Genomic DNA, 27,801 nt, shown 5'->3' with positions numbered 1-27,801 from the left:
TATGATAAGATTCGAACGCTATTTTATGTGTCCCTTCAATTTAATTTATATTTATTTATATATTCAATTAATTTTGATTAAATTGAGGTAATCCCTGCGCGGTGGGGATTAGAATACACCTACGGTATGTACCCCTGGTTGCCGTAAGAGGCGACTAATAATAATATAATATATATAATAGTAAATATAATAAGGAACGGTTAACGAAAATAAAGAATTTTAATTGACAAAAGAGAATAATGCATGCAAAAAGTGTGAAAAGAGAATGGATAAGGAAAATCCAATAGAAAATATTAAACCGTAAAATTACTACAATTACGTGAATAAATTTAAATAATTTTACATTCGTATAAATGATCAAATAATTGTAATTATTCTTTATTTATTTAGTTTTAAAGATAATAAAGATATTTTATATAACAATTTGCGCATGTTTCGATGCGTTCTAATAAAATATTCACTGGTCGCATATAGCATGGCAACAATCGTGTATTGTGTACTCGCCGCGCTACCTGGGAATGGCTGTCAAATTTGTCTGATTTACATAGCGATTCACGGTACGTTTTGTGACTTTCGTGCATGCTCTACCTCTCTTTCCTTTCACGCATGTCGCCGTAGTACGAAATTTCAAAAAGAAAAAAGATGCAAAACGCTACGCGTTGCAAAGGTTTTACGTTCTCGAACTGAAGATTAAACAAAACAAGTAACTGATGGACGTTGCAATGAACAGCGGTTATGTTTTTCAATGGAAAGCGATATAACGACAATGGCGGCAATGTCCCCGTCGAAGGTAAGTTAAATAGTGAGAAATTTCTTTACCGTATTTCAGTCCTCGTGCGTCTTTCTATTTTACGTTACGATACGACATCTACTTAGATTAATCGAGATCCATTCTATTTCACGACATCAGAAAAAAATGTTCCATTACGTTTTACTAAGGGAAGAATCCATTCGCGTATTAATTCTTAAAATTTTTATGACATTTTCTGTCAAATAAAACGCGCCACTTTTTCACTATTCATCCATACTGAGAAAATTATTTCGATCTGTTTAAACAAATCGATCGATACTGTTTAAACAAATTTAAACAAATATTAAGCGTTTCAATTACCCTTTACCCAATTACCCTCCTATATATATATATATATATATATATATATATATATATATATATATATATATAGGAGATTATATTTAAAATTGTTAAAAGTATTTTATAATTCGTGTTATATATGGATATGCATACTACGTATATGTATACTGTTATTTATTTATACTCCTTTGATTAATAATACCTTGTTGGTATTATTTACTAAATGCGTTATGTAAAGAAATTGAAATTAATATCTAGAATCGCACGTTAAATTTAGTTTTAGAACATTTCCACGGCGATAGTGTGGAAACTTTGAGAAAATCCTTTAACCTCCATTATTAAGAAGCAAGAGTATTTGTTTAATTTTAACTAATTAAGTTTTGTATTTCTTATTGCAATTAGATTAAAATTATAATTAGATGATTATAATTTCATAAGCTGTTTACACCATTAATTATTTAGTTAATTATTAGTAATTGTTAAAAAAATTTTCAGAGGAGGCTACAAAAAGAGTTGACGTCGTTGATCCGTGAACCTCCACCTGGTGTACATGTAGACGAAGATGTCGCTGGACAAAATTTAACTCAATGGATTGTTCATATGGAAGGTGCAAAGGGCACCTTGTACGAAGGCGAACAATTTCAGCTGCAGTTTAAATTTAGTTCCAAATATCCGTTTGATTCGCCAGAAGTGACTTTCATAGGTGGAAATATACCAGTGCATCCGCATATTTATAGTAATGGTCATATCTGCTTATCTATTTTAACTGAAGATTGGTCTCCAGCCCTAAGCGTGCAAAGCATTTGTTTAAGTATTGTTTCAATGTTGAGCAGTTGTAAAGAAAAGGTAAAAGGGAAAACATATTTTATTCAAATTTAATAAGAACTAGATTTCATTTAAATAAAATGTTTCTTCTTTCTACTGTAGAAAAGGCCACCTGATAATTCTTTTTATGTGAAGACGTGTAGTAAAAATCCAAAGAAAACAAAGTGGTGGTATCATGGTAAGTTTTATATTGTATACGTCCACATATGTATATATAAAATTGATAGTACTTAAACTATGATTAATTAAGTTTCTTTTATACTGCATAAAATTTCTAAATAGTTTAATAAATATTTGTTGCAAAACCAAATTATGTGGCATTTTCTCTCGTGTTTTAAACAGATGACAGCGTGTAACAACAACTGCTAAAGTCGTTAACAAACTGACAGTGCGCTGTTATTGCTGGACCAAGTGGAATGACATTTTTGTGTCTTAAAATGTTTACCAAAAGTTTCATAGAGATGAAATTGCTGAAAAGTAACTATATTGCATATTTGAAGAATTAGGTGCATAAGTTAGAGAAACAAAAAAAAGCGAAGGCTGCATATTACTTATTATTACGATAATGAAGCGATATAAAATGCGTGAGTTATCCAGCTATAAATTATTACGATGTTATTACAAATGATTCATATTATCCCACAGTTGAATTAGGAAAAGTATAAGTTAAAAACAAGAAGAAAAAGAAAAAAAGAAAAAAAAAAGGAAAATGCAAAATGCATGCACATACAATACTAACACACAATAAAAGTGTTTCATTATTTGTGTAGAAAGTGCACTGTAAAATATCAAATTAATATATTACAGTAATCACTATTAAAATAATATATCTAAGAATGTAGAATATTATCACACTTGTTACCCTGCTTATTTAATATTTATTTTACTAAACATTACGCTCTGCAATCTAAATTATAAATATAAGCGTCAATACATAATTCAAGTGTATAATATACAACTTAGTTTTACATAACTATTTCTAAAGGTAATCAGAATACTGTTTGACTTTTTTAAAATTGAAATATAGTGCACATAATACCATTACAAACCTTATATGTACTATTATTATTAATCAATGAAAAATTCATTCTTTTATAGAACAATGAAATAAAATAAGAATTTTGTTGATTTGTTAGTAACATTGCTGGAAATACATGCTCGATTAGATAGAGATGGTGAAATGTAAGTAATGTTACGTTAATTAATACTATAATGGTGCAATAAGTCAACATTAAAAATATTATATACGATGAAAAAAGTTTGTCTTTAATGTATTTTAAATATCTCAATGTATTTTAAAATAAATTATTTGATTTAATAATAAATTCAAACATAACTTTAAACTATGTTTATTTTATCAGGCAGGTTAACTTAGATTCACAATGTATTTGTTATTTAACCTAGTTATGTAATTATTGCACGTATATAAAAGGAAACTACTGATGATTCTTATGATGACAGATTAGTTTGACGGAGTAATTATTTGATACTATACTGCAATAGAAAAGAATTTTACATGTACAGCTTATCACGCTGTCGATAATGACGTATGACCAGTTTACGCATTCCGTGCAAAGATGGCGCAGTAGGTGATGATCAGTGTGAAGATCGACTCTGCGGTTACTATTATAATTCGTGTCAATTTTCAGTGTCAATTTTGTACATAGTTTAGAGTTTAAATATTCAATGTTATTCGACGATTTGAATAAATGAAAAATGTTAGCGTACGGAGCGATTAAAATGATTTGCTGCATTAAGTAAATCGATTACACGTAGCTAATGTAGAAAAGAGGTTAGGTTATATCATGCATATCAGAATGAGTGCTCGAACAAGAAAAACAGTTCTTTGTAGTATAATAATAATATTAAGTATGCTGTATTTGTATACGAGTCGAATTTTAAACACAAATGTACGGGATAAAAACATTTCGTTGAAATTACTTCTTGCCACTGCCATAAAGGCAGCTAAAATTGGTGGTGCAGAAGTGATCGTGGTTCACAATCAGGCCAATTTCGAAGTTCAAAGTAAAGGGAAAACTAAAGAAGGTAATAAATTGTTCGATATTAAAACGAACTTCAATGTATCAATTCCATATGTTTATGTAAAGAACACGTACAACGTTTTTGCTTTTTAATTTTAAAGGTATAAACGATCCGGTAACGGAAGCTGACTATAAATCGCACTGTGCAATGTATCATTCTTTGTTGAAAGCGTTTCCGAGTATAACAGTAATATCAGAGGAAGCATCAAAGAATTGTGATAAAGTTACAGTGTTAGATATAAAGAATAGCGTTAATAATTTAAATGACTATAATATTGAAGACGAAATTGTAAATACAGATGATATTACAGTTTGGATTGATCCTCTTGACGCAACAAAAGAATTTACAGGTATGTTTATCCTATAAACTATTTTCCAAATAATCTTCAGTAGGTTGACTGTAAATTAACCGGTTAGATTTTTATACATTATTTCCCTGTGTTTTTTATATTTAGAAAACTTGTTGCAGTATGTTACAACTATGGTTTGCGTTGCTGTTAAAGGCAAACCTATAATGGGTGTTATATATAAACCATTTGAAACAAAGCAGAATTCTAGTCTGTTTTGGACATGGACAAATCATGCTATTTCAAGAAATTTACAAGTACTGCACAAGGTAACATATGCACAAGGAACTATTAAAAAAATTCTATTATAAACAATGTTCTTGAAACTAGCTAGAAGATGAGAGAATGCCAATACTGATTGTATCACGATCGCATGCTGGTCAAATTCATAATATCTCCAAGATTGCATTTGGTGTAGATGCTAAAATTATTTCTGCAGCTGGTGCAGGTAATTTTATTAATTTTATATTCAACATATTAGTCTTCGTTATTGTGGATTGCTAAGTTTATTACATTCTTCATCCTCAGGTTACAAATTTTTAGAAATTGTAAGTGGAAATGTAACCGCGTATGTTCATATGACTGCAATAAAAAAGTGGGACATTTGTGCAGGCACTGCAATTCTTACAGCTCTTGGTGGTACAGTTACACAATTGTTTGACAAGCAACCGATACGCTTTGGCCCCAATGATTCCAAAGTACTTACACAGGGTCTTTTGGCTACTTTAAGTAATCATGCTTGGTATTTAGATAAATTTTCAACTATTTAATTCAGACACCAAGTTTTCAAATTTTATATCCAATTTTTCAATTCTGTGTCTTTAAGATACCAAAAACTTTGTCTAAAAACCTCAAATGTTTTAAAGATACATAATAGTACAATACCGTCTAATCAAAAAATAAAAAAACATTTATTTGTAAGTTTCATGTTTCATTTAGTTTTGAAACATTTTATGATTACATGACATATTTTATGCAACGAGTTTATACTGTATACAATTCCTGTGTTACACTATATTTAGTGGCATTATATTTTATATACTCTTTACATGGGTATTCATTGATAAATGAATAATTTTAGATAAACTCTGTGATACTGTTAAATTTTATCCATTCAGTTTACTATAAAAAGAAGGAAACAACAAAAATTGTTTCTACAATAAATTCTATGTAGCAGTGTTTTAAAAGGTTGGTTTTTGGTTTAAATCTTATTTTTTACTAAAACACAATGATATGTATTAATGTAATGAATAACAATCAATGATTTTATTGTACTCTTGGTAAAGAATTATATAATGACACCGAAATCGTCAGTCAAATTAAGCTAAGCTTACTGTTTCATCAGAAACTACTACTTCTGAAACTTTTTTAAGCTTTTTATTAAATTTACTATATGCTTTTTCATGCGATATAGTATTTGAACATGAGTTCATGTATCGTGAGATTACTTTTTTTTGTAATTTTTTTAAAGAAATTTCTCCTTTACTTTTTACTATATCTAAAATAGTATCTTTCCAACTAAAGGCCAATTTTTCCATGGCATCATCACATTGATTAACTATCAAGTTAGAAAATGAAACATCCTCACTCTTTCTTAAAGGGGCCAATTCTTCTGTAGCGATATGTTTATTTTTCTTTTTGCCAATTGATTCTTCTGTAACTTGTGCAACATTTTTGCACTTCTTCTTGACTACAGGTTCGGTTCCCTCTTGAGCTCTTGCTTCGGATACCATTCTCTTCTTTGATTTCTTTTTCTTATCACTATCCACTGTATCCGCAACAATCCCATTTTTCACGCCATTCAATTCATTATTCTTATTCTGTTGATCTTCATTCTGGTTTTCTTTGTCAATATTTTCATTATTTTGATTCTCAACAACATTGTTTTCTTGATGTGGAGTTAAATCTGCTTTGTGATCCGTTTTCTCATTTGTTTTACCTATTTACATACGCATAAATTGCTTATGGGAATACAAGATGGTTACACATTTAGTTATTTAAATATTAAAGTAAATTTTAAAAGATTACCATTTTGTTGTTTTACACTTTGGGGATTAGCATTTTTCATATTATTTTTATAAGCTGTTTCCATTTTATCCCAAACACTGTTAACTACTGCTGGGTTTGTTTTATTACCTATAGCACTCTTAACAAAGTTTAGAAATTTTACTCTCTTCCGTGGTATGTTTTCATGCTTCAATAACAGATTTAGGAAGTTACGTTCTGCATTTGATAAATCTGTCTCACTTTTTAATACGTTATTTACTACGTTAATCCATTCTTGTTGCTTTCTTTCACCCTTGTTGGCGCTAGCCTTCTGAACATAGTCCTTCCCCCCATATCTTTCCGCTTCGGTTATACATTTCGTATGCGCCACGTATTCCTCACCTCTTAAAATAATGAAATACATACGTATATATTTTCGTAATATAATCTATGCGTGTTTCTCATCATTATTTACCGGAAATCTTTGAAGCAATCGACACACGTTAAAAAAGGCGCAGTATGGCATCTAAATTCATAATGCTTTGCAACCTTTGGCTTTTGCAATGTCTCGCCGCAATTATTACAAGTAAATACAACCATTATCCACAATATTTTTATCCTTATTATCAAGAAAGATCGTTGAAATAATAAACAGCAGAACGTGATTAAGAAACATCCACCCTGCAAACTGTACGAACGCGCGACTCTAACCTAACTATCTTGTTCGTCTGAGGCACGTGCGATCGATCGAACGTTGCATAGAACCACATAGAACGCTGCAATGAGCCGAGTCAAGACGCAAAACTATGTGTGCTGAGTTCAGTCGATCGTCGCTCTGCTACCTATCAGCTGGTTTCAGAAATTATTATTTCAGGTTATGCTATAGAAACTGCATATAGGTAAAGGATATTGGTATTTCTTTTACGTGACGATGTTTCACGTGACGATGAACATTCTCATGGAAACTAATAATTTCAACGTGATATTCAAAGTACGATTCCTATTCCGTATCTTATGTCTGACATGAGGCTTGTTTTGTAAAATTAACCCACGGTTCTTATTACATGGAAGTTTTAAATACTTTTCATCATTAGAGTTCGATTTCATTTCATCTCCCCTGATATTATATATTATTAATTAGTGTGAAACAGCTGATAATTTACGTATTCGAAGACGATGAAGCAGCATTCAATAAATGAGTACAAACAAATCGGATGATTCATTACACACTTGTAGGAAGTAAAGATTAAATTTGGTAAGCAACGTTGCCAAGCATATAATTAAACTTTAAGTATATTATAAATAAGTTTTTTTCGAGGAAAAACAGTCTTACCGTTTATTTCAATCACCAACAATCTCTCATGCTTACGGTATGATCAATTTTGTTGTTACGCTCGTATATAAGTGACAGTTGGCTGTGTGCTACACATTACAAAGCACGCTTTTTATATTTCAATTAACGGTTCAACGTAGATTTAGATGCTCATATTACGTTACCAATATAACGTAATTTAATCGTTGTCGCATCTCTTAATTAGGTACTATTAGATAGTACGTGATGATAATAACGTAAAATGTAAAATATAAATACTTTGTTCACATAACCAAGATAATAATAATAATAATAATTCTTCTCCGTTATTGCCAGTTTCTTTTAAAAGAATTTTAAGTAGGAAAGATAATCTGTTTTGTGTTTTTTATCTAAATATGTAAAGGTATTATTTCTATATTATTCATGTCTCTATACTTTATCGTAAACCAGAAATCAATTTTCCATGAAAATTATCATCGTCTGTCGCTTGTACAGTATTCAATCTGTATTCAAACATATCGTTAAGGGATATTAGTATAAATTTTGTTGTGTTACAGGTGAATTAAAACATTTTACTATTAAAACATTAAAATGCCAAGCTCTTACTTGTATGCCATAAATAATGAGGGTCGTGTATTTGGATTGTCAACGTCCGGGAGTATGTGGAGAGAATTCATGTACTTGGGTCTTGAGTTCAAACAATTGTCGGCGGTACCACATTTCATGTGGGCCATAGGTGGCGACCGTCAAGTCTATGTACATGTACATGGTTTAGATGTACCTATAAGAATCAAAGAGGAAATATATGAAAATGAAGTATGTTCTAGAACAATTGTTATCATTAATTTGTTCATATATATGTATATATGGGTTTTAATAATATATGTAATATCATTACAGCGCTGGCTTCCTTTAGATGGATTTAGTGGTAGATTGTTACCTACGGATAGGTATAACTTTTCTAATCAAGATGGTACTGTCGACCGAAGTAGAGATAAAGTAAGATTACCATCAATGGCTTGGCAATGGGAAGGTGATTGGCAAATTGAAACTACATTAGATGGCCAACCATTAGATCATGATGTAAATATAATTAAATTCTTTAAATTGTACTGATTTTTATATCTATTTCTAATTTATTTTTATTCGCTTTAAATTTTGCCCACACACTGTTATTTTGCATTTTTTCATTTCTTTATTAATAACAGTTACGTTTGCCTTATAAGTTATGAATTAAATCCTAATACATTGTAGCTTATGTATCGACAATGTAGGTGTTAGTTATCAATGTGTGATTATAATGGATTAATTCATTTTTCAGTTGCCTCTTTGTTACATTTTCATGAATTTCTGTTTATATGTAGATTTGTTGTCAGTTGTCGACATCGAAACAAAGTGTTATGATCACAGAGAATCTGATATTTTGGTAGGGATGGACATACGCAGTTGATTTTCCAGCTACTTATACAACAAAAAAACAATGGAAATCCTGTGTCAGGAGGAGGAAGTGGGTTCGTTATAGAAGATATAGTGCCATGAATTCATGGTGTGCCATTGCACCTCTTCATAAAGATGCAACTAAGGTACAATCCCTTAATTTATGTATTATAATAAATGCAGGCTAATTCTATTTAGAAAAATAGTTTTACATAGTGAAAAATTGGAATATATTTTTAGGAACCATTTATTGATATATCTGTGGGTGGAAATCAAATACCTGGAGGTAATCCGGGATGCCTAGTAGTCTGGGCAGTAACTGCTCATGGGAGGGTATAACATTTAAAGAAATCTTTTGAATCATTTTAGTAAAGCTAGAAAAGTATATGAATTTTTTTAATATAGAATTTCGGTTACTGCGGTAGCTATAAAATCATGCATGAATTTTCTTGCAAATTCCATTTATGTATTTATGTTGAACAATGATTATGTTGCACAGGTAATGTTTCGTGCTGGTACGTCTACAACATGCCCCGAAGGTCAGAGGTGGAGTACTATAAAATTAACAAATGGACACGAAGTATGTCAGATTAGTGTTGGAATGACTGGTCTTGTTTGGGCTGTATTAATGACAGGTAAAGCAATCGTGCGCACAGGTGTTACTAGGGAAAATCCAATGGGTATGCATTTTACGATACTGTAATTTTAATGTTCTCTCTTAATCCTTTTCGATGTATATATTTAACGATATGTCATGCTATTTTATAGGAGAAGATTGGGTAGAAGTCGATTCTCCGCAAAAAGATTTAAAATTGGTACAAGTTAGCATAGGTACAGATGCTGTATGGGGTGTAACACAGGATGGAGGGGTATGGTTTAGGAAAGGTGTCAAGGGTGAAATGAGCGGAGTTTGTGAGCAAATGGCTTCTGGTCATGGATGGGTAGAAATGTTAAGTAAAATGTCACTAGTATCTGTAGCGCCAAACGATCAGGTAATTTAATTCACGATAAAATAATATATATAAATAATATTTATTTATAGGTTAAAGTATCTATCTGTCTATCTATCATGTATATGTATATATACACACATATATACATATATACACACATTTTATATAATATTTCTCTATAGGTTTGGGCTATCGGACACGAAGATAGATGCTTATATTATCGTACTGGCATTACACAATCAGAATTAACAGGTAAAAAATGGAGATTAATAAATGCACCTCTTCAGCTTAGTCGTGCAAGCAGTAATGCTAGTTTATCATCGACTAATAGACATAGTATGTGTGGTACTCCCCAGCAGCAGAGACATCAAAGTTGGGGATCATTGGTATTTTCACATAAGTCTTAAATGTTAAATTTAATCGTACGTTGATTCATGAAAGCAGTAATACAAATATACTCACAGAACCGACCGCATAGTACGAGCGAAGGTACTACATTGGTAAGAGAATGGGAAGAACAATCTCGTTCTGCACCAACACCAACGTCTTTGAAATTGTGGCAACGTACAAACGATGGTACTGCTACTAAGAATCCTCAACAAACATCTTTTCAGGATATATATCTTAATGAAGGCAGAAAAAGGTGAGCTTATCATTATTTTATATAATACACATGTATCTTTTCTAATGCAATGTCATGACATTACTCTTTTCTTGCTTAATAAAATTGTAGATCGGCAAATTCGTTAGACATGAGTGATCTAACCGAAGCTAGTGTTGCGAATATAACTATATCAAATGAGTCACTGACCAAAACTGGAGAGTCTATAGTTGTTTCTGGTAAAGGAATGGGCAATGTTGTTAAGGTCAGTAAACAATTTAATTATACGTCCTTTCCTACGGAATTAAAATTTAATATATCAATATATCATAGATCAATCCAGCTGCATGGAGTCCTGTCCATTCAGTTGGATCTATGGTAGGTGTTGAAGCTCATCCAGAAACGGATGGGAGCGTATTCGATCCTGACTTGACCAGTGATTCCGGTGTCTATGGAGATGATGAAAGTTCTGGTGCAATGTATTGGGCTGAGTGCGATGCCTCTTGGTACAAAGTAGAAGCTGGTGCATGTTACGTTGATCTATCTAATCCTCCAAAATGGTATATTTTCATTCTTAATATAGAAAGTCTCTCGTTTCTTTACCATTTTATTCAAAAACAAAGTATACTAATATTTGATTAATACAGTGAACATAATTCCTTATATATTTATGTACTTCACTTGCAGGATTGCAGACACTAATGGCACAGGTCACGGGGATATAGCAGAACCATGGAGAATGTATATTCTCGAAGAATTAAAAAAAAGATTACAAAAAGTACAATTTGATCAGTCAATATATGAGAAAGTGGTTGAAAAGTGAGATCTTATTGAGTGTTGTATAAAATTAATGTTAATATATCAATGCTATTTTTATATATAACTATTTATTACAGATCATCTTGGGTAAAAAATGGCGATGCAAAATGCAAAATTAAAGGCAGTACTTCATACGAAGATTGTGTTATTGAATTAGAATGGATAAGTAGTGACAGTGGTTCCTTAGATTCTGGAATTATAACTGTTTTAAATTCAGATGGGGCGACCACAATTGTAAGTCAAATAACAAATAGAGTTATTTTTTTCAGAATATTTGCCGACTTCTAGCGAGTGCTTTTTTCAGATGCAATTTCTTGTATCTGAGATTATGTGCGTTGTATGCTGTAGTGAGCCAGGTAATCCGCGGATAGCGATTCATACACCTCGAATGCCTCGTTCCAAGGTTCTTAGATTGCAATTTTCTACTGATACCGAAATGGAAGACTGGTTAGCGCATTTAACGTCAGGTATGTAACTATATAAAACGCAGTAGAACGAATGGTATGTGGAGGGAGCAATAGAGACAGAATCTTTCCGTCATTTCTTACGTGTTTAGCATATACATAGGTAATAGAAGAAACTTAAATTTTTTAGTTTCTTGCCAAATGAATAATGTATATGGAAAACCAGGTCCCAATTCAATTTGGGCTACTACCGCCTTGGGGGATGTGTATGTATATGATCCTGCTGCTTTAGAAGTAAGCTAGTGTTTGATATTGATAATAGTATTTTACCTATATTTTATTAGCACATTAACATTATGTATGCAAACTGTGTATAGGAAACTCAACTTGCTGATGGTGCTTACATGCAAGAGTTGGCTGTCACTGAGAAAGAATTACCTTTTGAATGTATTTTACAGAATGGTTTTGGATGTGGAAGTTCTTTGAAAATTAAAGTCTGTATTCATGACGATGCTGACAGGTGAGAGAAGCAATACATTTTAAAGGCTTGATAATAGTTTTTAAAATATTTTCAAATTTTGTATACGTTCATAATTACCAGGCTATCGTTCAATCTTGTTTGTTACTCAACAATGTGTCTCAAACAGAAGTCCGTGATGGAAACCCACGATGTAGCATTACACTTTAATCCAAGGCTAAAAGAAAATATAATTGTACGAAATACACATCAAAATGGACAATGGGGTAACGAAGAAAGAAGCGGGGACAGTCCGTTAAAACCTGGTTCTGATTTTACATTAGAGATTGTTTGTGAAACTCGGGGATATAGAATCTATATCGACGATGTGGAATTTACTTTTTATAGCCACAGAATATTGCCACGAAGTATTACTCATTTGCGCATAAAAGGATTGATGACATTATGTAACGTATTTTATAAATCTCCATCTGTACGTAGTAATTGCAACGCCAATATTAATATTACTTTTTTTTTAACTTGATTGTAATAATAAGTTTTATGTAGATAATTATTGATCCAATCACAATGTTCTGGCGACAAATGGGCGGACATTTAAAAAAGGTTGAAACTTGTTCTGTTGGTGTAACATGGGGAATAGGATTTGATAGTACTGCGCGCGTATATACCGGAGGTTGGGGTGGCTCATTCTTGAAAGGTGATATCCTTTTTTAAATAAAATATATTTTCGCTCTCGGGGGAAAGATCAGTGTAAAAAAAAAAAATTGTTAAATCTGATTTTCTACAGGATTAGGTAGTAATACAGGAATAAATGCCATGACGGACACTCATAATTATTATGTTTATGAAAATCAGCGTTGGAATCCAGTAACTGGATACACATCTCATGGTCTTCCAACGGATCGCTACATGTGGAGTGATGCAACTGGACGTCATAAACGTACTCGAGAGCAGACTAAGTTACTATCAATGCATTGGCATTGGGTAAGAATGTATAAGTAAAGTGTTATATGTATGTACAACTAATTAGTTTTACATTATAACAGTTTATTTTAAAACAGGTATCGGATTGGATAGTAGATTTTCATACTCCTGGAGGTGTTGACAGGGATGGTTGGCAGTATGCCACTGATTTCCCTTCTCAATATCATGGTAAAAAGCAGTTTACTGATTATGTTAGAAGAAGACGATGGTTTCGTAGATGTCAATTGACAACTAGTGGACCTTGGCAAGAATTAGGAAACACAAAATTGATTGACGTTTCTTTAAATGTAAGACACAAGTTCAAAGTGCATGATTTTTAAAATAAAATAATGATTTTTAAAATAAAATCAAATTATATACTTTACTGTAGGCAACTGGTAAACCTGGTACAGATGCTCCTGTATACATATGGGCTGTAGCTTCTAACGGTGAAGCTTTATTTAGGAGAGGTGTCTCAGAATCGTGCCCTATGGTATATATATAGATATATATATATATATATATATGTATGTTTATATACATAGAACATTTATAACTGGGACCGCATCATATCATACCATAAATATTTGCTTAAGTAAAATAAAATTATTTAATATTTATTTGTAGGGAGTTTCATGGGAACACATTCCAAGTGATCAGGCTTTAGTAGGTATTTCGTGCGGTCCAGCTGGACAGGTATGGGCTGTTGGAAAAAACGGTTCTTCTTACTGGAGATTAGGGATTACTTCTGCAAAACCTACAGGTACGAATGGTATCTAGTGATAGTAATAGCGACAATATATATAAATTTTTATCATTGTTGAATGATCTATTAATTATTATTATTCGATAACTGCACATTCAGGGATACAATGGCAAAATGTTGAACCACCAGCAGGTGCTCACTTGAAACAAATTTCTGTTGGTAAAGATGTGGTGTGGGCTTTGGATACAACAGGTAGATTATTTGTGCGCAGAGAAGTACAAGTGAATGTCTTCCCAGAAGGAACGCACTGGCAAACGCTTCCTGTAATGCCAAATGACCCCATACATATAGGTATTATTCATCAAATTCGTTGATGGACCAGCGTTTCCCAACCTTGTATATTCCAAGAATGACCTTAATAATTTCCTTAACTGTTACCTGGCTAGTTTATTAATTTTTAATTAATTTTTTGATAGTAATGTGTGCGGTATTTTTTATATATCTGTACTAGTTTTAACGCATAATTAGATGACTATGTAATTCCATCAATATGATAGATAGTAATTTCACTAAAGACCCATTTAATTATTTCTACCAAAATTCCAGAAAAATATAAGATGCAATCCCCAAAGGCTGCGTTTCTCGGAAAAATCTGCAGATTACCTACCAAAAAAAATCCTGTGTTGGGAAACGCTGATGTAGACAATACATCTATTAATTTAAAGCCACCCTTTGATCCTTACTGTATAGGTACATCTTAGGTCTTATGATTGCGACTTAGATAGTGTGTTGCACATTACAATCTGTTACATATTTATCATAAGCTTATAATTTTTATTTGATCTTTTGCGTTTTAAATGAATGCATTTCTTGTTATTTATCTTTTAGTTATCAAATAATCCTGTAGTGCTATACATTTAATATTTTCAGTACATAATCGGTTTTCGTATATTTCAGATATGTCCGTAGTGAATGCTAAGCAAGGATTTCGTCATATTGCTGTCGCAAGAGAACAGGGTCAGGTATGGGCAATTTCAGGAGCTGGTATAATTTGCCGCAGAATAGGTATTGCTGATGAGCATCCAGCTGGAACTGGTTGGGCAACTGGCATTGGGGTGAGTTAATTGTTCCATTAATTATATAGCAATAAAATGATTTTGATCGGATTTAAAATATATGATTAACTTTAACAGGCAAATTGGCAATATATAAGCGTGGGAGGACTTGTAAATAGAAGTAAATGATCCATATACCAATGAAAATTCTTTGCCAAATATGCAAACCAAATATGCAAAGTATTACCACGTTATTATCTAGGGATATTCTATTGTTAAATACTCTATTTGAACTTCATATATTTTTCACCAATAAGGAAAAGTCAGTGCTTGCACGTACAGGATGCGTACACAGTCGTCCCTGAATTAGTGTAATATATTTGGGACCCAAAAGCTACACTAAATAGGGATGAGAGAAGTTCTCGTCATCTGAAAGCGGCGCGAAATAGAATGTCAATCAGGTCTGCTTTGATCGATGACAATCAGCTGTACGAGTCGCTTTGAGGAACCAACTTTATGGGTATATGTTAGGAATGAAAATTAATTGCATTAATCCAGATTGAAGATTACACTAAACCGGGGGACGCTATTTTACATATATATATATATATATATATATATATATATATATATATATATATATATATATATATATATATATATATATATAAACAAGGCTTAGCTTTTACAATTATGGTACTTGAAGTTACAGTTATAAAGTATTTACATAAACGATAGAGGCGTTATTTTATTTTAAACAATCAACATCGAGAACAATACTGATTGAATTTATTACTATTAGATTGTTTTTCGGATATAATATAATTATATTAATATATATTATATTTTATGTATGTATTATAATTTTACTTAATTTTTATTATTTTATCTGACAAGGAAAATAGATATACATATTTTTATTATAAGGAAATGACGATATCTAATAAGAGTATCTATAAAATACATAGATAAATCAATTCGTATAGTTTTACTATAAAGTTTTCTATGGAAACAGTCGACGGAACATTCCATCAAATATATACATTTAAATAAATAATAAATAATTGGTAATGACATACTAGTAAACGAAAAATGCAAGAAACATTAACATTATTTTTTACTAATTAATAATGTCAATAGAACTGAATTAAATTGTTCAGGATTTTTTGTCTACGTAAAGATTATTTTGATTATTACAAATTAATGAGAACGAGATAATAAAGATGAGACTGTCAATGAAAATGTTTAAATACCTGAAATCATGATAAAGTAAATAATCCATTCCAAATATTTATTTTAATATTTTTTTTTCTTGTATCGTCCTCTAGAAACAAAATTAATTTATTAAAAACTATATATTTAGAAAAAGTTGCATTTGAAATGAACATTTATAAATGTTTAGAAAGTTAAGCAAACAATGTATTTTTCATTTGATGCAACGTATTAAATGTTCCTGTATATATAAATGTCATGTAGTGCCTCTTAACACTATAACTTTACGTTGCGTTTATTATATATATCCCAAATTCAGAAATTACTATAATTAGATACTGTACATTTCTATAGAGAACGTGCGAATCTGTAATATTTGAGTATCCTTAAGATTAAACGCAGGCAAAAACTATTTGGCATGTATGTTTTTTTGTAGCTGAGTTTTTCAACAGTTCTTTGAATGATATGGGGATGTAAAGGTAAAACGGGTTTGCCGTGGATGGAAATTAATGATCTCTAACGAACACATGTTAGCTAGTATAATACAAAGTGGTTAAATTTGGAAACTACATGTCCGCGAGGTGATTTCTTTTCGTACATGGTGAGCCTGTGAAACTACCATTTACTTGTTCATCTACATGCCGTTAAATGATTCAATATATTAATAAAACACTCAACACTAAAGAACGCATGCAAAACTAGTCTCGACTAGACTCAGTCTGATACATTGTCAAGCATTTTACTATCACGCATTCTGTCTTTAAAAGTACTATCGACTACTGCGGTTATTCTCAATAATGGATACTCTATTGATGGTACTCAAAGTACCAAAAAAAGCGCGTTACCAGCATTTGTCACTTTTCAACAGAATTTCTGAAATTATCTGTACTAATAAAACGGTTAATAGATATTAAATAATTGTTTTGTTAACTACTGCATCAGGCTATTAACGAATACAGTCTGTTGGTGAATAAATGTATTATCATTTTTAATATTTAATTAAAGAACGATGAAAATAAATTTCATCATTTTAAAATAGCAGTTTACAAAAATGGATCTATACTAATACTATAAAATTTTTCGTCAGATACTAGTTTATTTGTACTATATATTTTAAGATGTTTTTAAAGAATATTTTTGGAGCCCAAGGGATATCAAATAACGTTTTTAATAAATGCGTGAAAGTTAGTATAAAACAATGTATTTCAAGAGTGATAGCAGCATTAGACAAGTAACAAACATCGTAAAATCTTAATGAAATATATACAGTATGTCGACATGTTAAAATATATGAGTATAAAAAGGAAAGAATATTTTTACATGATTTTATGCATTGTACAACAGAAAAAGAATTTGTTTAAAAGTATAATATTGTGAATACGTGTAGAATATTTAATGGATTGATTTTGTAATGTGTTAAAACAAGTTATGCATGGATCTATCATTTAAAATGCTCTGTATGTATTGGCATTCTAAATTTTCATGAAAAAAATTGCATAAGGAAATATGCTGTACAATCAGAAGTTAATGTCAGCTTTTCTGTTACTTTACACGTACTAAAATGAATGTCAAATTCATATTTAAAACTTGCTGCGGTAATCACACTCTGTAATATCTAGGATTGTTCTCTAAGCTAATATTTGTTTTCATTAATACCAAAAATATCACATGTTCATTGCAAAATCAGTATTAGAATCTGGTTACCATTCTAACTTGATCCGCGTACTTTCGTTTTATTATTTCAGCTTCTGCTTTATCCCTTTTCCCTTGCTCGCTGTGGGATATTCCATATAGGAAATAAATAGCGAAACCTATACAAAACATAGACGTAACGCAAAAGGATAAACATTATCTTTTCTTCTTTCGCAAACATTTTATATCCACCTACCTATAAACAACCAAATGGAAAATCTGATCCATGTAAATGCATCTAGTTGCAACATCAAATACAAGTTTATGAAAATACTACAACATGGTAGAAGTGGCACTAATGGTACCTACAAATAATACATGATTAAGCATAATATTAAATATTCTGTCTATTACTATTAATTCGTAATTTTGTTTATAATGTGCACCTTAAATGCTAGATTAATCTCTTGGGTAGGTTGTCTGGCAATAATAACTATATTTAATAATAATATTTTTACAAGTACGACTAGTATCACAGTTTCTATTACATTTGTACCAATTACTCCAGCATCTACGATATTAATAAAACCCGCGGTAATGAATGTAACGATACCTGCAATAGCAATAATAGATAAATACACAAACAATGTTGATCCTATTAAAGTTTTTAAATAATTTTGACTGTGAGACTTACAAAAAATTAAAATACTATATTTTGCAATTTTACTAGATATCTCGGTTATCTCCTTCTGATTCTGCAAATTGACTATTTGTTTTAGAACACCGAGTAGCGTTAATTTGTAATCGTTCATCGGTGTAACATGATTGGACAGGCAGTCTTTCCCTTGATACCTGAAAAATGCAACGCAATAAACATCTTGTCGAAACTATCCATCGATTCTTTTATCAGTATATTTTTAAATGCTTGCAGCTTTGTATATTTTTTGTCTTATTAAGTAGATCTGCAGTGTCCCATTTATTTTACAGATGGTTTTAAGATTTTTCTTGGATTCTTAATGTGTTAGGACAATTAAATGAAATGGGTAAAAATATGCTTAACAAGTGGATACACTGCAATGTCATGTCTGCGCATTATCGTTCATACCTTAATATTAAAACAGACACCGCCACTATTGTGTACGCTAACAATGTTCCAATAGACATCATATCAATTAGTTGTTGTAAATTAAAAATAAGTGTCATAACACCTGTGAATAAACCTGAGACTACAGTGCTGAAAATAGGCGTCATAGTTTTCTTATGTACGTTTGCGAATCGTTTAAATATTATTCCATCACTACCCATCGCATAAAGTATACGTGGCAATGGAAACATCGCGCCAAGTAAACTTGTACATAACGCAAATGCTGCGCCAATGTTTACGATCCACTTAACGGTGGGCCATCCAATTTGGTCGAACACATAAGGAAACGGTGCATCAACGTTCTAGATGTATAAAATATTTTTTAATAATTAATTGTAACAAGAAGAAACTTGAAGAGAAATTAATTCCTGCTAACTTGAAGTGCACCTGATCATAGTAAGGCCACATCATAGTTAACACGGTCGAGATACTAAAATAAGCCATTAAGATTATAACTAAGGAAATAACAATGGCTATAGGTATATTGCGTTGAGGATTCTTGGCTTCTTCACCGGTAGTTGCCACGGCATCGAATCCGACAAAACCATAGAAACATTTAGCTGCCCCGACCATCACCCCACTAAAACCAAAGGGCATAAACCCCCCCGATCCTGCGTGATTCACGTTCGTGGGTATACTTTCAGCCGGTATCCTCCAATTAGCTGGTTTAGCTAGAAAAGAAAAAGCAGCTTAGTTAAAGTCTTTTGTATTCGATACTAATCAACCGTTTGAGCTGTGGAAAACATTGTAACAGCAATATTGAATCAGTATACGAGTTCACGGGTGTTTGAATGGTCATTCGTAGATCCATATACGGATTCATAGCGCACAATGGACAACTTTCAAAGCGGTCAAGGAGTTAACATTTTGAACTAACTTTTTTAGTTATATTTGCACGTTCAAGATTATTTATGTGGCAATGAGAAATGCAAGTAACCTTTTTTCCCATAACTAGTTTGCAGTGTTTAGCGATAGATATATACAGACCATTAAGATTAGAAAATAACTAATAGGGAACGCGTTAAAAATTATTTCTATAACTTGGAACGACAAATTGATTTTAGATGAGGAGTAATTTAGTAGCATTACCTTTCATAGACCCAGCCACTATGATTACTAAAATGGTTCCCAAATTCACTACGGTGAATATGTTATTTAACATAGATGATTCCCTTACTCCCACGCTCAGCAGGATTATCAGAAGCAGCACTACAGAAAATGCAAAGAAGTCTGGATACTCTGACAAAAATGGGACACGAATAGGCATCGCGGCATACAGTGCTTTGCTTATCACGTTTCCTATCAGCGCATCCAAGTAATTGCTGAGTCCTCGTGCAACGCTTGCCGTACCTAATCCAGAAATATGAATTGGTCATTGTGAAGCACGTTTATATTATAGGCAATTGTGGCTATTCGACTTCGACTATCGGCTTGGGCCACGCGCGGCCTTAAGAACGTTGAAAAACAACGAAGCATATCTAAGAGCCGTAATCTCCCACAATATCTAATATGTTTTGATAATGTAAGCAGTTTATTAACAAATCATTGACAAGTCTTTAAGAATCCTGATCTTCGATCAATTTTTGCAGAAGAAAATAATGAAAATCTGTGTCCACACACCTATTATATACTCCAAAATTAAATTCCATCCTATGATAAAAGCGATGAATTCTCCTACTGTCACGTAGCTGTAAACATACGCCGAACCTGCCTTGGGAACTCTCGAGGCGAATTCCGCATAACACATTCCTGCAAATTACAGATCATCTGGAAATAATTAAGTGACAGCTATTTGCGAATTCATTTATCGTTTTATTATTAAATCTATTTTCTACTTTCTGAATGAAAATATCTTCTGGATACACATATTGTTCACAGGAACATTATAACTCAGCTGTTTCCCAGATAATTTCATTAATTTATATTAATACTTTTTTGTAGATACTATAAAGTGTGTGAAATTAGGAAAATTAAGATAAGATTAAGATAGGAAGTAAGAACAGGAATATTGATAGTAAATTGGGAAAATGTGAGAAAAATAAGAGTGAAATAAAGGTACGGTGTATATATTTTAAAATCTCTTTGTTTAGTATCTTGATAAGAACAAATTGCCAATGCCCGGAAGTAAGTAACGATTCCAATTTACATACCGGCAAATGCGGAAGCGATAGCGGCAATGAGGAAGGAGATGCAGACGGCTGGACCAGCCGTCTCTCGGGCAATGCTGCCAGCGAGGACATAAACGCCGAGGCCGAGGGTCGAACCCACGCCAAGTGCCGTGAGATCGAACAGGCCTAAAACCCGAGCCAGTTCGCTTTTGCTCTCTTGGTCCTCATCGATCCGCCTTCGAGAGAGCGCTTTAAATAATCGGCTCGCCATGCCGCCGAGCCACCCTTACTTCCGATTCTTCGTCCTCTGCCTAAAACAAATTTTTGCGCATTTTCAATGTCTTTTGCTCTTCTATTCTTAATCGTATATCCACGATTTTATCTTATTATGACATTGATAACCATTAAAAACGGGGGAATTGTATTATATTACAATTAACAGGGCAGAGGATAAAAACAGTGAGAACGCGTTTTTGTCATTGCATTTTCTTCCTTATTTCTTCAAGATAACTGTTTATTGCATAATTTGATATACTTTCAATGTTAGTTTCTAAAGACAAAGATCTTCATTTTTCCGGATGTGATCATGCGCGGATTCTTTTACATTTTTAACATTTAGAAGTTCCAAGATTTCGTACTACCAATATTTTAGTATAGCTTTTTACTCAATTTTAGTAACTTGAATTCAATTACTCAAACGAAAAATGTCAGTGGCGATTATGTTCTTGGAAGTGAAGAAAGAGAGAGACTCGATTATCCAAACAAATTAATGATTCCGTATCTGAAATTGAAGAATCGTTAATCGTATATCTAACCAATTATAAAATATAATTCAGATTCCGTGTTAATATTACTGATTACATCGTATTTAGGTAATCAGTAGATCATCCTGTTTACTCGTGTAACAATAGCTTGTAGAAGTGCGTGAAAGGTGCCCCTGAATATTTTGATACCTATAACTTCTTGGATTCACGCGCACTCCTTCTGAATAATTCCACCTCCTTTAAAGGTTTCTAACAAAGATGCTTACGCGAGGCATTATTGTGAAATTGTAACTAGTGATGATAACAGACAATTTAGCAGAAAATTTTGCAAATCGATAAGCAATTGTGCTTAGTACATGTAAGTAAAAAAAGCAATTAGAGATTATTTGAGGATAAATTTTCAACATTTCAAAATATAGCACTACATTGTTTCTTGATTGAAGTACCCATTTTCCTTTAAAATCCGAAAAATGTAATCCTTTCGATATAAAGTTAACATTTATATTATCAGATGCTCAATATCATAAGCAAATTTCTTCATAACACATTGGACGCGCGCAAAAAATTAGTTTACAAGTACATTGATAACAAAAACTTTTAACAAAAATTATTACTAAAATCAACGCAAAGATTGCTTTATGGAAGCAAACACGATAAAAGTGTTCACATTTGTAACAATTTGACATAAACTTAGGATATTGAACATTCGTAGATAAATTAAAATTATACTGAAATAACTGTTTTCTTTATCCATGAGCTATACATAAATACAATGACATCGTCATCTTATCACGCACGAAAAGCGTCGATTGTGATGACACGCAGTACTCAACTGAATCAGGTACTCCAACGGCATCCGGCAGATTGATTGATTTTAGTGATCCAATCTAATTTCTCAATCTCTTTCAATTCGTGACGACAAAAACATAAGAGATAAGAATGAGGAGAAACATTCTCTTTGTATCTCTTCTAATTACACAGTATAAGTTTCTTTGACGGCTCAACAATAACAGCGTTTCAAACATTGATAAACGATAATTAGACATTTTTTCTGAAATATTGATAAATGATAATTAATTATAATCATAGGGTTGAAGAAAATGTCAGCAAGTGTTTAGATTGCATAGATTCCAGCAGAAGTAAATTCAGAATTGAAAGATCCCAAGAATGTTCCAGAGAATACCACAGAAATTGTACAAGACGACTTTTAATATTAAGTCCGACTTTATCGCCTGTATTAATACACCTGAAACGCATTAGAAAGGCCAGCAAGATTTCTTGCGGTTATTGGCACGAGTAATCATCGCTGTATATTTGTCATATCGTATTAACACCAACGAGTAACGCATTTCGACAGCCACCATAACTCGTTTTATCGGAATGAAGTATCGTAGTCACGAACACCAAAAAAAATTTGCCTGTCCATTGATTTATATATATCCGCGCTACCAGACAAGGTATATAAAAGTTCATTGCATAACTAGGTTTCTACGTTTAGCCACTCGACGTAATTGCATTCGGAATTGCATTCAATCTTTCAATATGAACAGCGAGAAAGAGAGAGAAACCGTTTATGCGAATATAACAAGGATTATAATGAGAAACGTAAATTCTTTCGGAAATTCTGTTAGACTCGTTAATGATCCATGAAACGAATATACAATATCTGATCGAGATATTGATACAATTGTTAGCTGATCGCGTAGACAAACTTATTTTTGTTTCCAAACAAGGATGCTTCGTTGAAACAAGTTGCACACGCGCGCGCACGCGTCAAGGACATCGGGATGAATTGTGAGATTGTAAACTATCGGGAATCCCCTTTCCTACAATGAAAACACATTGGTAGACGTTTATAACTATGTACGTTTTCTTTTGTCTTATTTGTATGAGAAATCCCAAGGCTTTCCGATTACTTACGCGTTTGCGAATCACCTTGATCTCTTTAAGCCGTGATCGTGATCGGTAATTTAAAAAGAAAGAGGGGAACGCGCTTGTTGTTACGTATTTACGAGCATACGCGAAATGCATCCCGATAGAAATATTCGTTTTCTAGCTACCGTGTATTAAGATTCCACAGGCATCGTTACAACTACACGATATCCGTTCTATTTAAGAGAATACGTAAGAGAGTTTTGAGAATTACGAGCAAATTATGTAGCGATTCTGTGAGATTTAATCTTCCTTCGTTGCTCTCGATATAGAGAAACTTCTTTGTCAAAATTATGTAAATACTTTGGAGAAAGCGAAATTGTTGTTCATCTGCTATCTCGGAAAGAAGATTGTGTTAATCATTCACAATCCTGACTTTCAAAATAAAAAGACCAACACCTGAAGAAGCAAACAAACATCAGTCATGGAAAATTACCCAAAATTAATGTCGTTATATTTTTATCGTTTATCCAATTTGTATTAATGATCGTATTAGGAAAAGATCCTTGTATTACCTCGAGGCTCTATAACATTAGCAGTTGTTAATATCTTTCACAAATTAATTGCATTATCGGTGAGTTGAGTATATTATTATTGTTGTTGTTATTTTTAATGCCTCTGGCATTAAAAATAGGTGCAGGACTAGTTACAGACATTTCTCTTCTAAAAAAAGAAAATATTTTAAAAAGCACACAATTAAATTTTATCAATTACATCGACGTATTTAAGTTTTCTTACTTTTTGTCCACAAGTTTGCGCATATTAATGTGGATCTACGTACATACTATGAGATTTTAGATGATTAAGGATGTTTCTGTGATTCTTTAAAGATGTTAAAATTTTTCGACCTTGAATGTGTCATTGGACCAAGAAGAAGCTAAACAAAAATGTGTACCGCTGAGGCTGGTCAACGTGGCAAGGTTACAGCCAGTTAAGACGACGCATAAATGAAATACACCATGTCCTCGTTGCGGAATCCCCCTCGGACTGATCGTGGCATAATATCTTTATTTACAATTCGTACACGCGCCATTTTCCAATTTCACCAATCAAGCCACCGATGTCTGACACCGTGTAAGGCTAGGACTGCGTCTCCTGTCTCTTGATCGGTGATCGAAAATCGTTAATAAATTACGATGATCTAGGACACAGAAAACGGAAACAGATTAATGAGAACGTACGAACTTGCCAGATTCGTAAGAAGTGATGTCATTTTGCACAGCGAAGAGGCACAGTGAAATCTTGTAAATATCGAAGAGAAATAAAAACGAGAATGGAGAAAAGAAGAGGTAGGCGATCGAAGATAAAAAAGTGAGAAAGAAAATTAGAAGAAAGGGTGGGGGACAAGATTTCGGGTTAAGTAGGTCGAAACAGAAGCAAGACGTCTTTCCTTATAAAACAAGTATCGAAAATGATTATTGACCGAGATCTCATTAATCTGGATCGGTCCAGATTGGATCCGGATTATCGAGTTCTCGACTACTATAAATACGATAATGAAAGAGAAGCGTTAACCCATAGAATTGGCTATAATTTAAAAGGGAAATCACTCGAATCAAAGAGGTTCGATGATACGTAGCCATTGCCGAGTACGTAATTAAATTACGACAAAGTATTATATTTCGTGTACAAACATAACAACAGCCATTAAAGGCTTTCGTTAAACAAACGCCTGTTAAAAATGTATTATTTAAACAACAAATCGATTACGAATCGTGTAATCGTAAACGCAATGGAATCGATTAGTCAACAAATTCAATCGTAACTGTTTGTATGTGAAGTTGACCCAAAGCAAATACACGCCACAATATCGATTCCTATCCGTTGATCCTTGAAAAACGTCCTTGTTCCAGCCTTTAGCCGAGAACAAATTCGAAACAATAAAATAGAAACAATAGTACGTTACGCCTCGAAATGCATCAGGGATGAGCTGACGTACGAGTTCAATTTTTTCTTTTCCAACGGAATTATCGTTACACGGTGACGAGGAAAAGTGACGAACTATATCTCGTAAGGCCAATCTTGCAAGACTCCTTTTTACAGATATCTATCCTTAGTTGGGATATAGAATGTTACGCACTCGACCAGTTTATTGCTAACGCGAATTGAAAGCACTAACGAAAGAGAAAGGAATTGTTTTAGTGTCCGCGCACGGTACAATTGTAATGAAAGAGGAACTGAAAATCCAACGATAAACACGTGTTGCACGAAATATGATCTTTTCTTTCGAGAAATACATTTCCTATCGGGGAAAGAAAAAGGATATCCTTCGAAATTACAAGCACTTACAATTATCAAAATTGATAAATAAAGATATAATACTTATTATTAAAGGTAATATTAACTTATAATGAGTTCGATCAATCAATAAAGTGAACTAATAATGTTCCAATTGAAAACAACGACTTATTCGATTATCGGCAATCATTATTTAATTGCATAGTTAAAGTCGAAAGATTACGATCATACACATGGTTCTTTCTTTAGCCTATCGTAGCTTTTAGAAAATTTAAATAAAATGTGTAGTTTGTCGCAGAGAGTAGTAATCGAGTTAAATAAAAGTAAACTGATTATTTCCTAGTTAGAAGTAAATTTGGAAATGTGGGTAAAAGGGAAATGTTACCGTTTAATCTTCGATGTTGATTTTCGATCACATTTTTTGATTAAATACTTAGATTAGAACGTAGATGTATTTAGAACATGAATTATCAGTGATGCGTCACCGATTATATAAATTCTTTCCATTGTTGATCGTTCCATTGTTATTGGTATCAATCATTTTAGAAATTGACATTAGAACAGAAATGACGGATGAAAGCAACCTAATTAAGTGCAATACAATTATTTATAATACCTTTAGCGTCAACAGTAGTAAACAAAAATGTGTTCGTACGCGCTAGCTGTTCCTTGTTCCAAAATAAAGAATATAACTGTTTCGCTGAATGATAAAGTTTATTTTTTATTATCTATACTAGGATACTCTCGAAAGTAGAGATTTGATCATTATCAAAGTCTAATTAGCTCTTTCTTGCAAATATGTATATCTTGCGATATGAAGCAATGATACAACGCAACAGCATCATTTTTGCTGTTGTAAGTGAGATATGGAATTTAAAAAAAAATATTAATACAATGTTACAACAAATTACCAACAAACGAGAATTAAGAACTATAAATTTATCATTGGATGCAGACTCGCACCTCGTTCATTTTTATCAGAAGAAGGAACCATTGCAAAAGCCGGTAACCTTCTATTTCTACTTTCTTGACACAACCTTTTCATTTGTCGTTGTGTTACGTACAGAGTTTACGACGCACCACGCGCACAGACGTAAGCCGTGTTCACTTCTACATAAAACTTTACCTTTGTATTAAATGTTGAAGAAGAAGAAGATTAAAAGTGAAGATAAAAAATTCTCATTTGTCTTAAATATAATGCTTGAAATAATCGATTGCGGATATAGATAAGATCTGACGTAGATAAAAAAAAACAGCCTGCACTAAACAGTTATTAAACAAGATTGCAAGAAAGTATTCCAAAAACTTATGTTTTATATCTTTTACATATGCTAATATCTATAATATGATAATTAAAATTTAATTGTAAACAAAAAATAATCGAAATACCTATCTATCGGTCAACAAAATTGTCCTTACCTATCTTCAAAGATTCTTGTTAGAAAGGAAGTCAGGTGTACAGCAAATTTCTCACATGTAAAACCACTTCGTGTAGGCAGGATGGACATACGTAATTGAATCGGAAGTAGGTCGATATTGTGGAACCGGTCACACCGAAGGAAAATCACAAACTAATAATGTACTCTAATATCGCGACGCTCGCTACCACCTGTCCGCTAGCTAATAAACCTCAATTACCTCCCACCATGATTTTAAAGTAGCCGCATTGGCGCTCGAAAACTTTGAATTTCTTTATGCTGGGAGAAAGGAGTTTATATATCACTCGAATATATACAAACAACTCTTACTC

The 27,801-nt window shown here is 32.5% G+C and overlaps 5 protein-coding genes across 11 annotated transcripts; 3 read left to right on the top strand and 2 right to left on the bottom strand.

Annotated features, from left to right (window-relative positions):
* The first annotated feature begins 624 nt into the window (after positions 1-624).
* LOC143428724 (ubiquitin-conjugating enzyme E2 W) lies at positions 625-2,779 on the top strand. The gene is made up of 4 exons (XM_076903782.1): positions 625-790; positions 1,589-1,939; positions 2,021-2,096; positions 2,261-2,779. Exons 1-4 carry the CDS (start codon positions 746-748, stop codon positions 2,272-2,274), a joined length of 486 nt encoding a protein of 161 aa, XP_076759897.1. The 5' UTR covers positions 625-745; the 3' UTR covers positions 2,275-2,779.
* A 774-nt stretch (positions 2,780-3,553) lies between these two features.
* On the top strand, positions 3,554-5,175 carry LOC143428723 (putative inositol monophosphatase 3). The gene is made up of 5 exons (XM_076903781.1): positions 3,554-3,964; positions 4,062-4,310; positions 4,416-4,576; positions 4,638-4,755; positions 4,836-5,175. Exons 1-5 carry the CDS (start codon positions 3,724-3,726, stop codon positions 5,075-5,077), a joined length of 1,011 nt encoding a protein of 336 aa, XP_076759896.1. The 5' UTR covers positions 3,554-3,723; the 3' UTR covers positions 5,078-5,175.
* A 336-nt stretch (positions 5,176-5,511) lies between these two features.
* LOC143428722 (uncharacterized) lies at positions 5,512-7,121 on the bottom strand. Its single transcript, XM_076903780.1, has 3 exons — positions 6,769-7,121; positions 6,336-6,697; positions 5,512-6,246 (listed from the first exon to the last, which is right to left on the bottom strand). Exons 1-3 carry the CDS (start codon positions 6,891-6,893, stop codon positions 5,627-5,629), a joined length of 1,107 nt encoding a protein of 368 aa, XP_076759895.1. The 5' UTR covers positions 6,894-7,121; the 3' UTR covers positions 5,512-5,626.
* Positions 7,122-8,155: 1,034 nt separating this feature from the next.
* Positions 8,156-15,619, top strand: Pex23 (tectonin beta-propeller repeat-containing peroxin 23). 5 transcript variants are annotated; one of them, XM_076904126.1, is made up of 25 exons: positions 8,156-8,421; positions 8,506-8,688; positions 9,036-9,188; positions 9,283-9,375; positions 9,542-9,722; positions 9,811-10,034; positions 10,178-10,381; positions 10,460-10,638; positions 10,729-10,861; positions 10,930-11,156; positions 11,284-11,415; positions 11,493-11,649; positions 11,720-11,882; positions 12,010-12,113; positions 12,197-12,339; positions 12,421-12,769; positions 12,844-12,994; positions 13,085-13,281; positions 13,359-13,568; positions 13,652-13,753; positions 13,888-14,023; positions 14,126-14,317; positions 14,573-14,716; positions 14,924-15,081; positions 15,160-15,619. In XM_076904126.1, the coding sequence occupies exons 1-25, from the start codon at positions 8,197-8,199 to the stop codon at positions 15,208-15,210; spliced, it is 4,191 nt and encodes a 1,396-aa protein (XP_076760241.1). In that variant the 5' UTR covers positions 8,156-8,196; the 3' UTR covers positions 15,211-15,619. The 5 variants fall into 5 exon arrangements, with proteins under 5 accessions (XP_076760241.1, XP_076760242.1, XP_076760244.1 ...); XM_076904127.1 differs by lacking the exon at positions 14,573-14,716; XM_076904129.1 differs by lacking the exons at positions 14,573-14,716; positions 14,924-15,081; positions 15,160-15,619 and adding an exon at positions 14,717-14,788.
* Positions 15,620-17,792: 2,173 nt separating this feature from the next.
* Slif (cationic amino acid transporter slimfast) lies at positions 17,793-27,663 on the bottom strand. Of its 3 annotated transcripts, none has more exons than XM_076903816.1 (10): positions 27,471-27,663; positions 21,160-21,428; positions 20,630-20,758; positions 20,099-20,359; positions 19,397-19,680; positions 18,971-19,311; positions 18,560-18,717; positions 18,312-18,478; positions 18,122-18,230; positions 17,793-18,044 (listed from the first exon to the last, which is right to left on the bottom strand). In XM_076903816.1, exons 2-10 carry the CDS (start codon positions 21,386-21,388, stop codon positions 17,923-17,925), a joined length of 1,800 nt encoding a protein of 599 aa, XP_076759931.1. In that variant the 5' UTR covers positions 21,389-21,428; positions 27,471-27,663; the 3' UTR covers positions 17,793-17,922. The 3 variants fall into 3 exon arrangements, with proteins under 3 accessions (XP_076759931.1, XP_076759932.1, XP_076759933.1); XM_076903817.1 differs by having other exon boundaries at positions 27,526-27,648; XM_076903818.1 differs by lacking the exon at positions 27,471-27,663 and adding an exon at positions 27,015-27,154.
* Positions 27,664-27,801: the final 138 nt, after the last annotated feature.

The sequence above is a fragment of the Xylocopa sonorina genome, chromosome 11 (genome assembly GCF_050948175.1).
Source record: "Xylocopa sonorina isolate GNS202 chromosome 11, iyXylSono1_principal, whole genome shotgun sequence".
Classification (NCBI taxonomy): Eukaryota; Metazoa; Arthropoda; class Insecta; order Hymenoptera; family Apidae; genus Xylocopa; species Xylocopa sonorina.
Note: the sequence above shows the minus strand (reverse complement) of the source record. Positions and strands in the feature narration are given on the sequence as shown.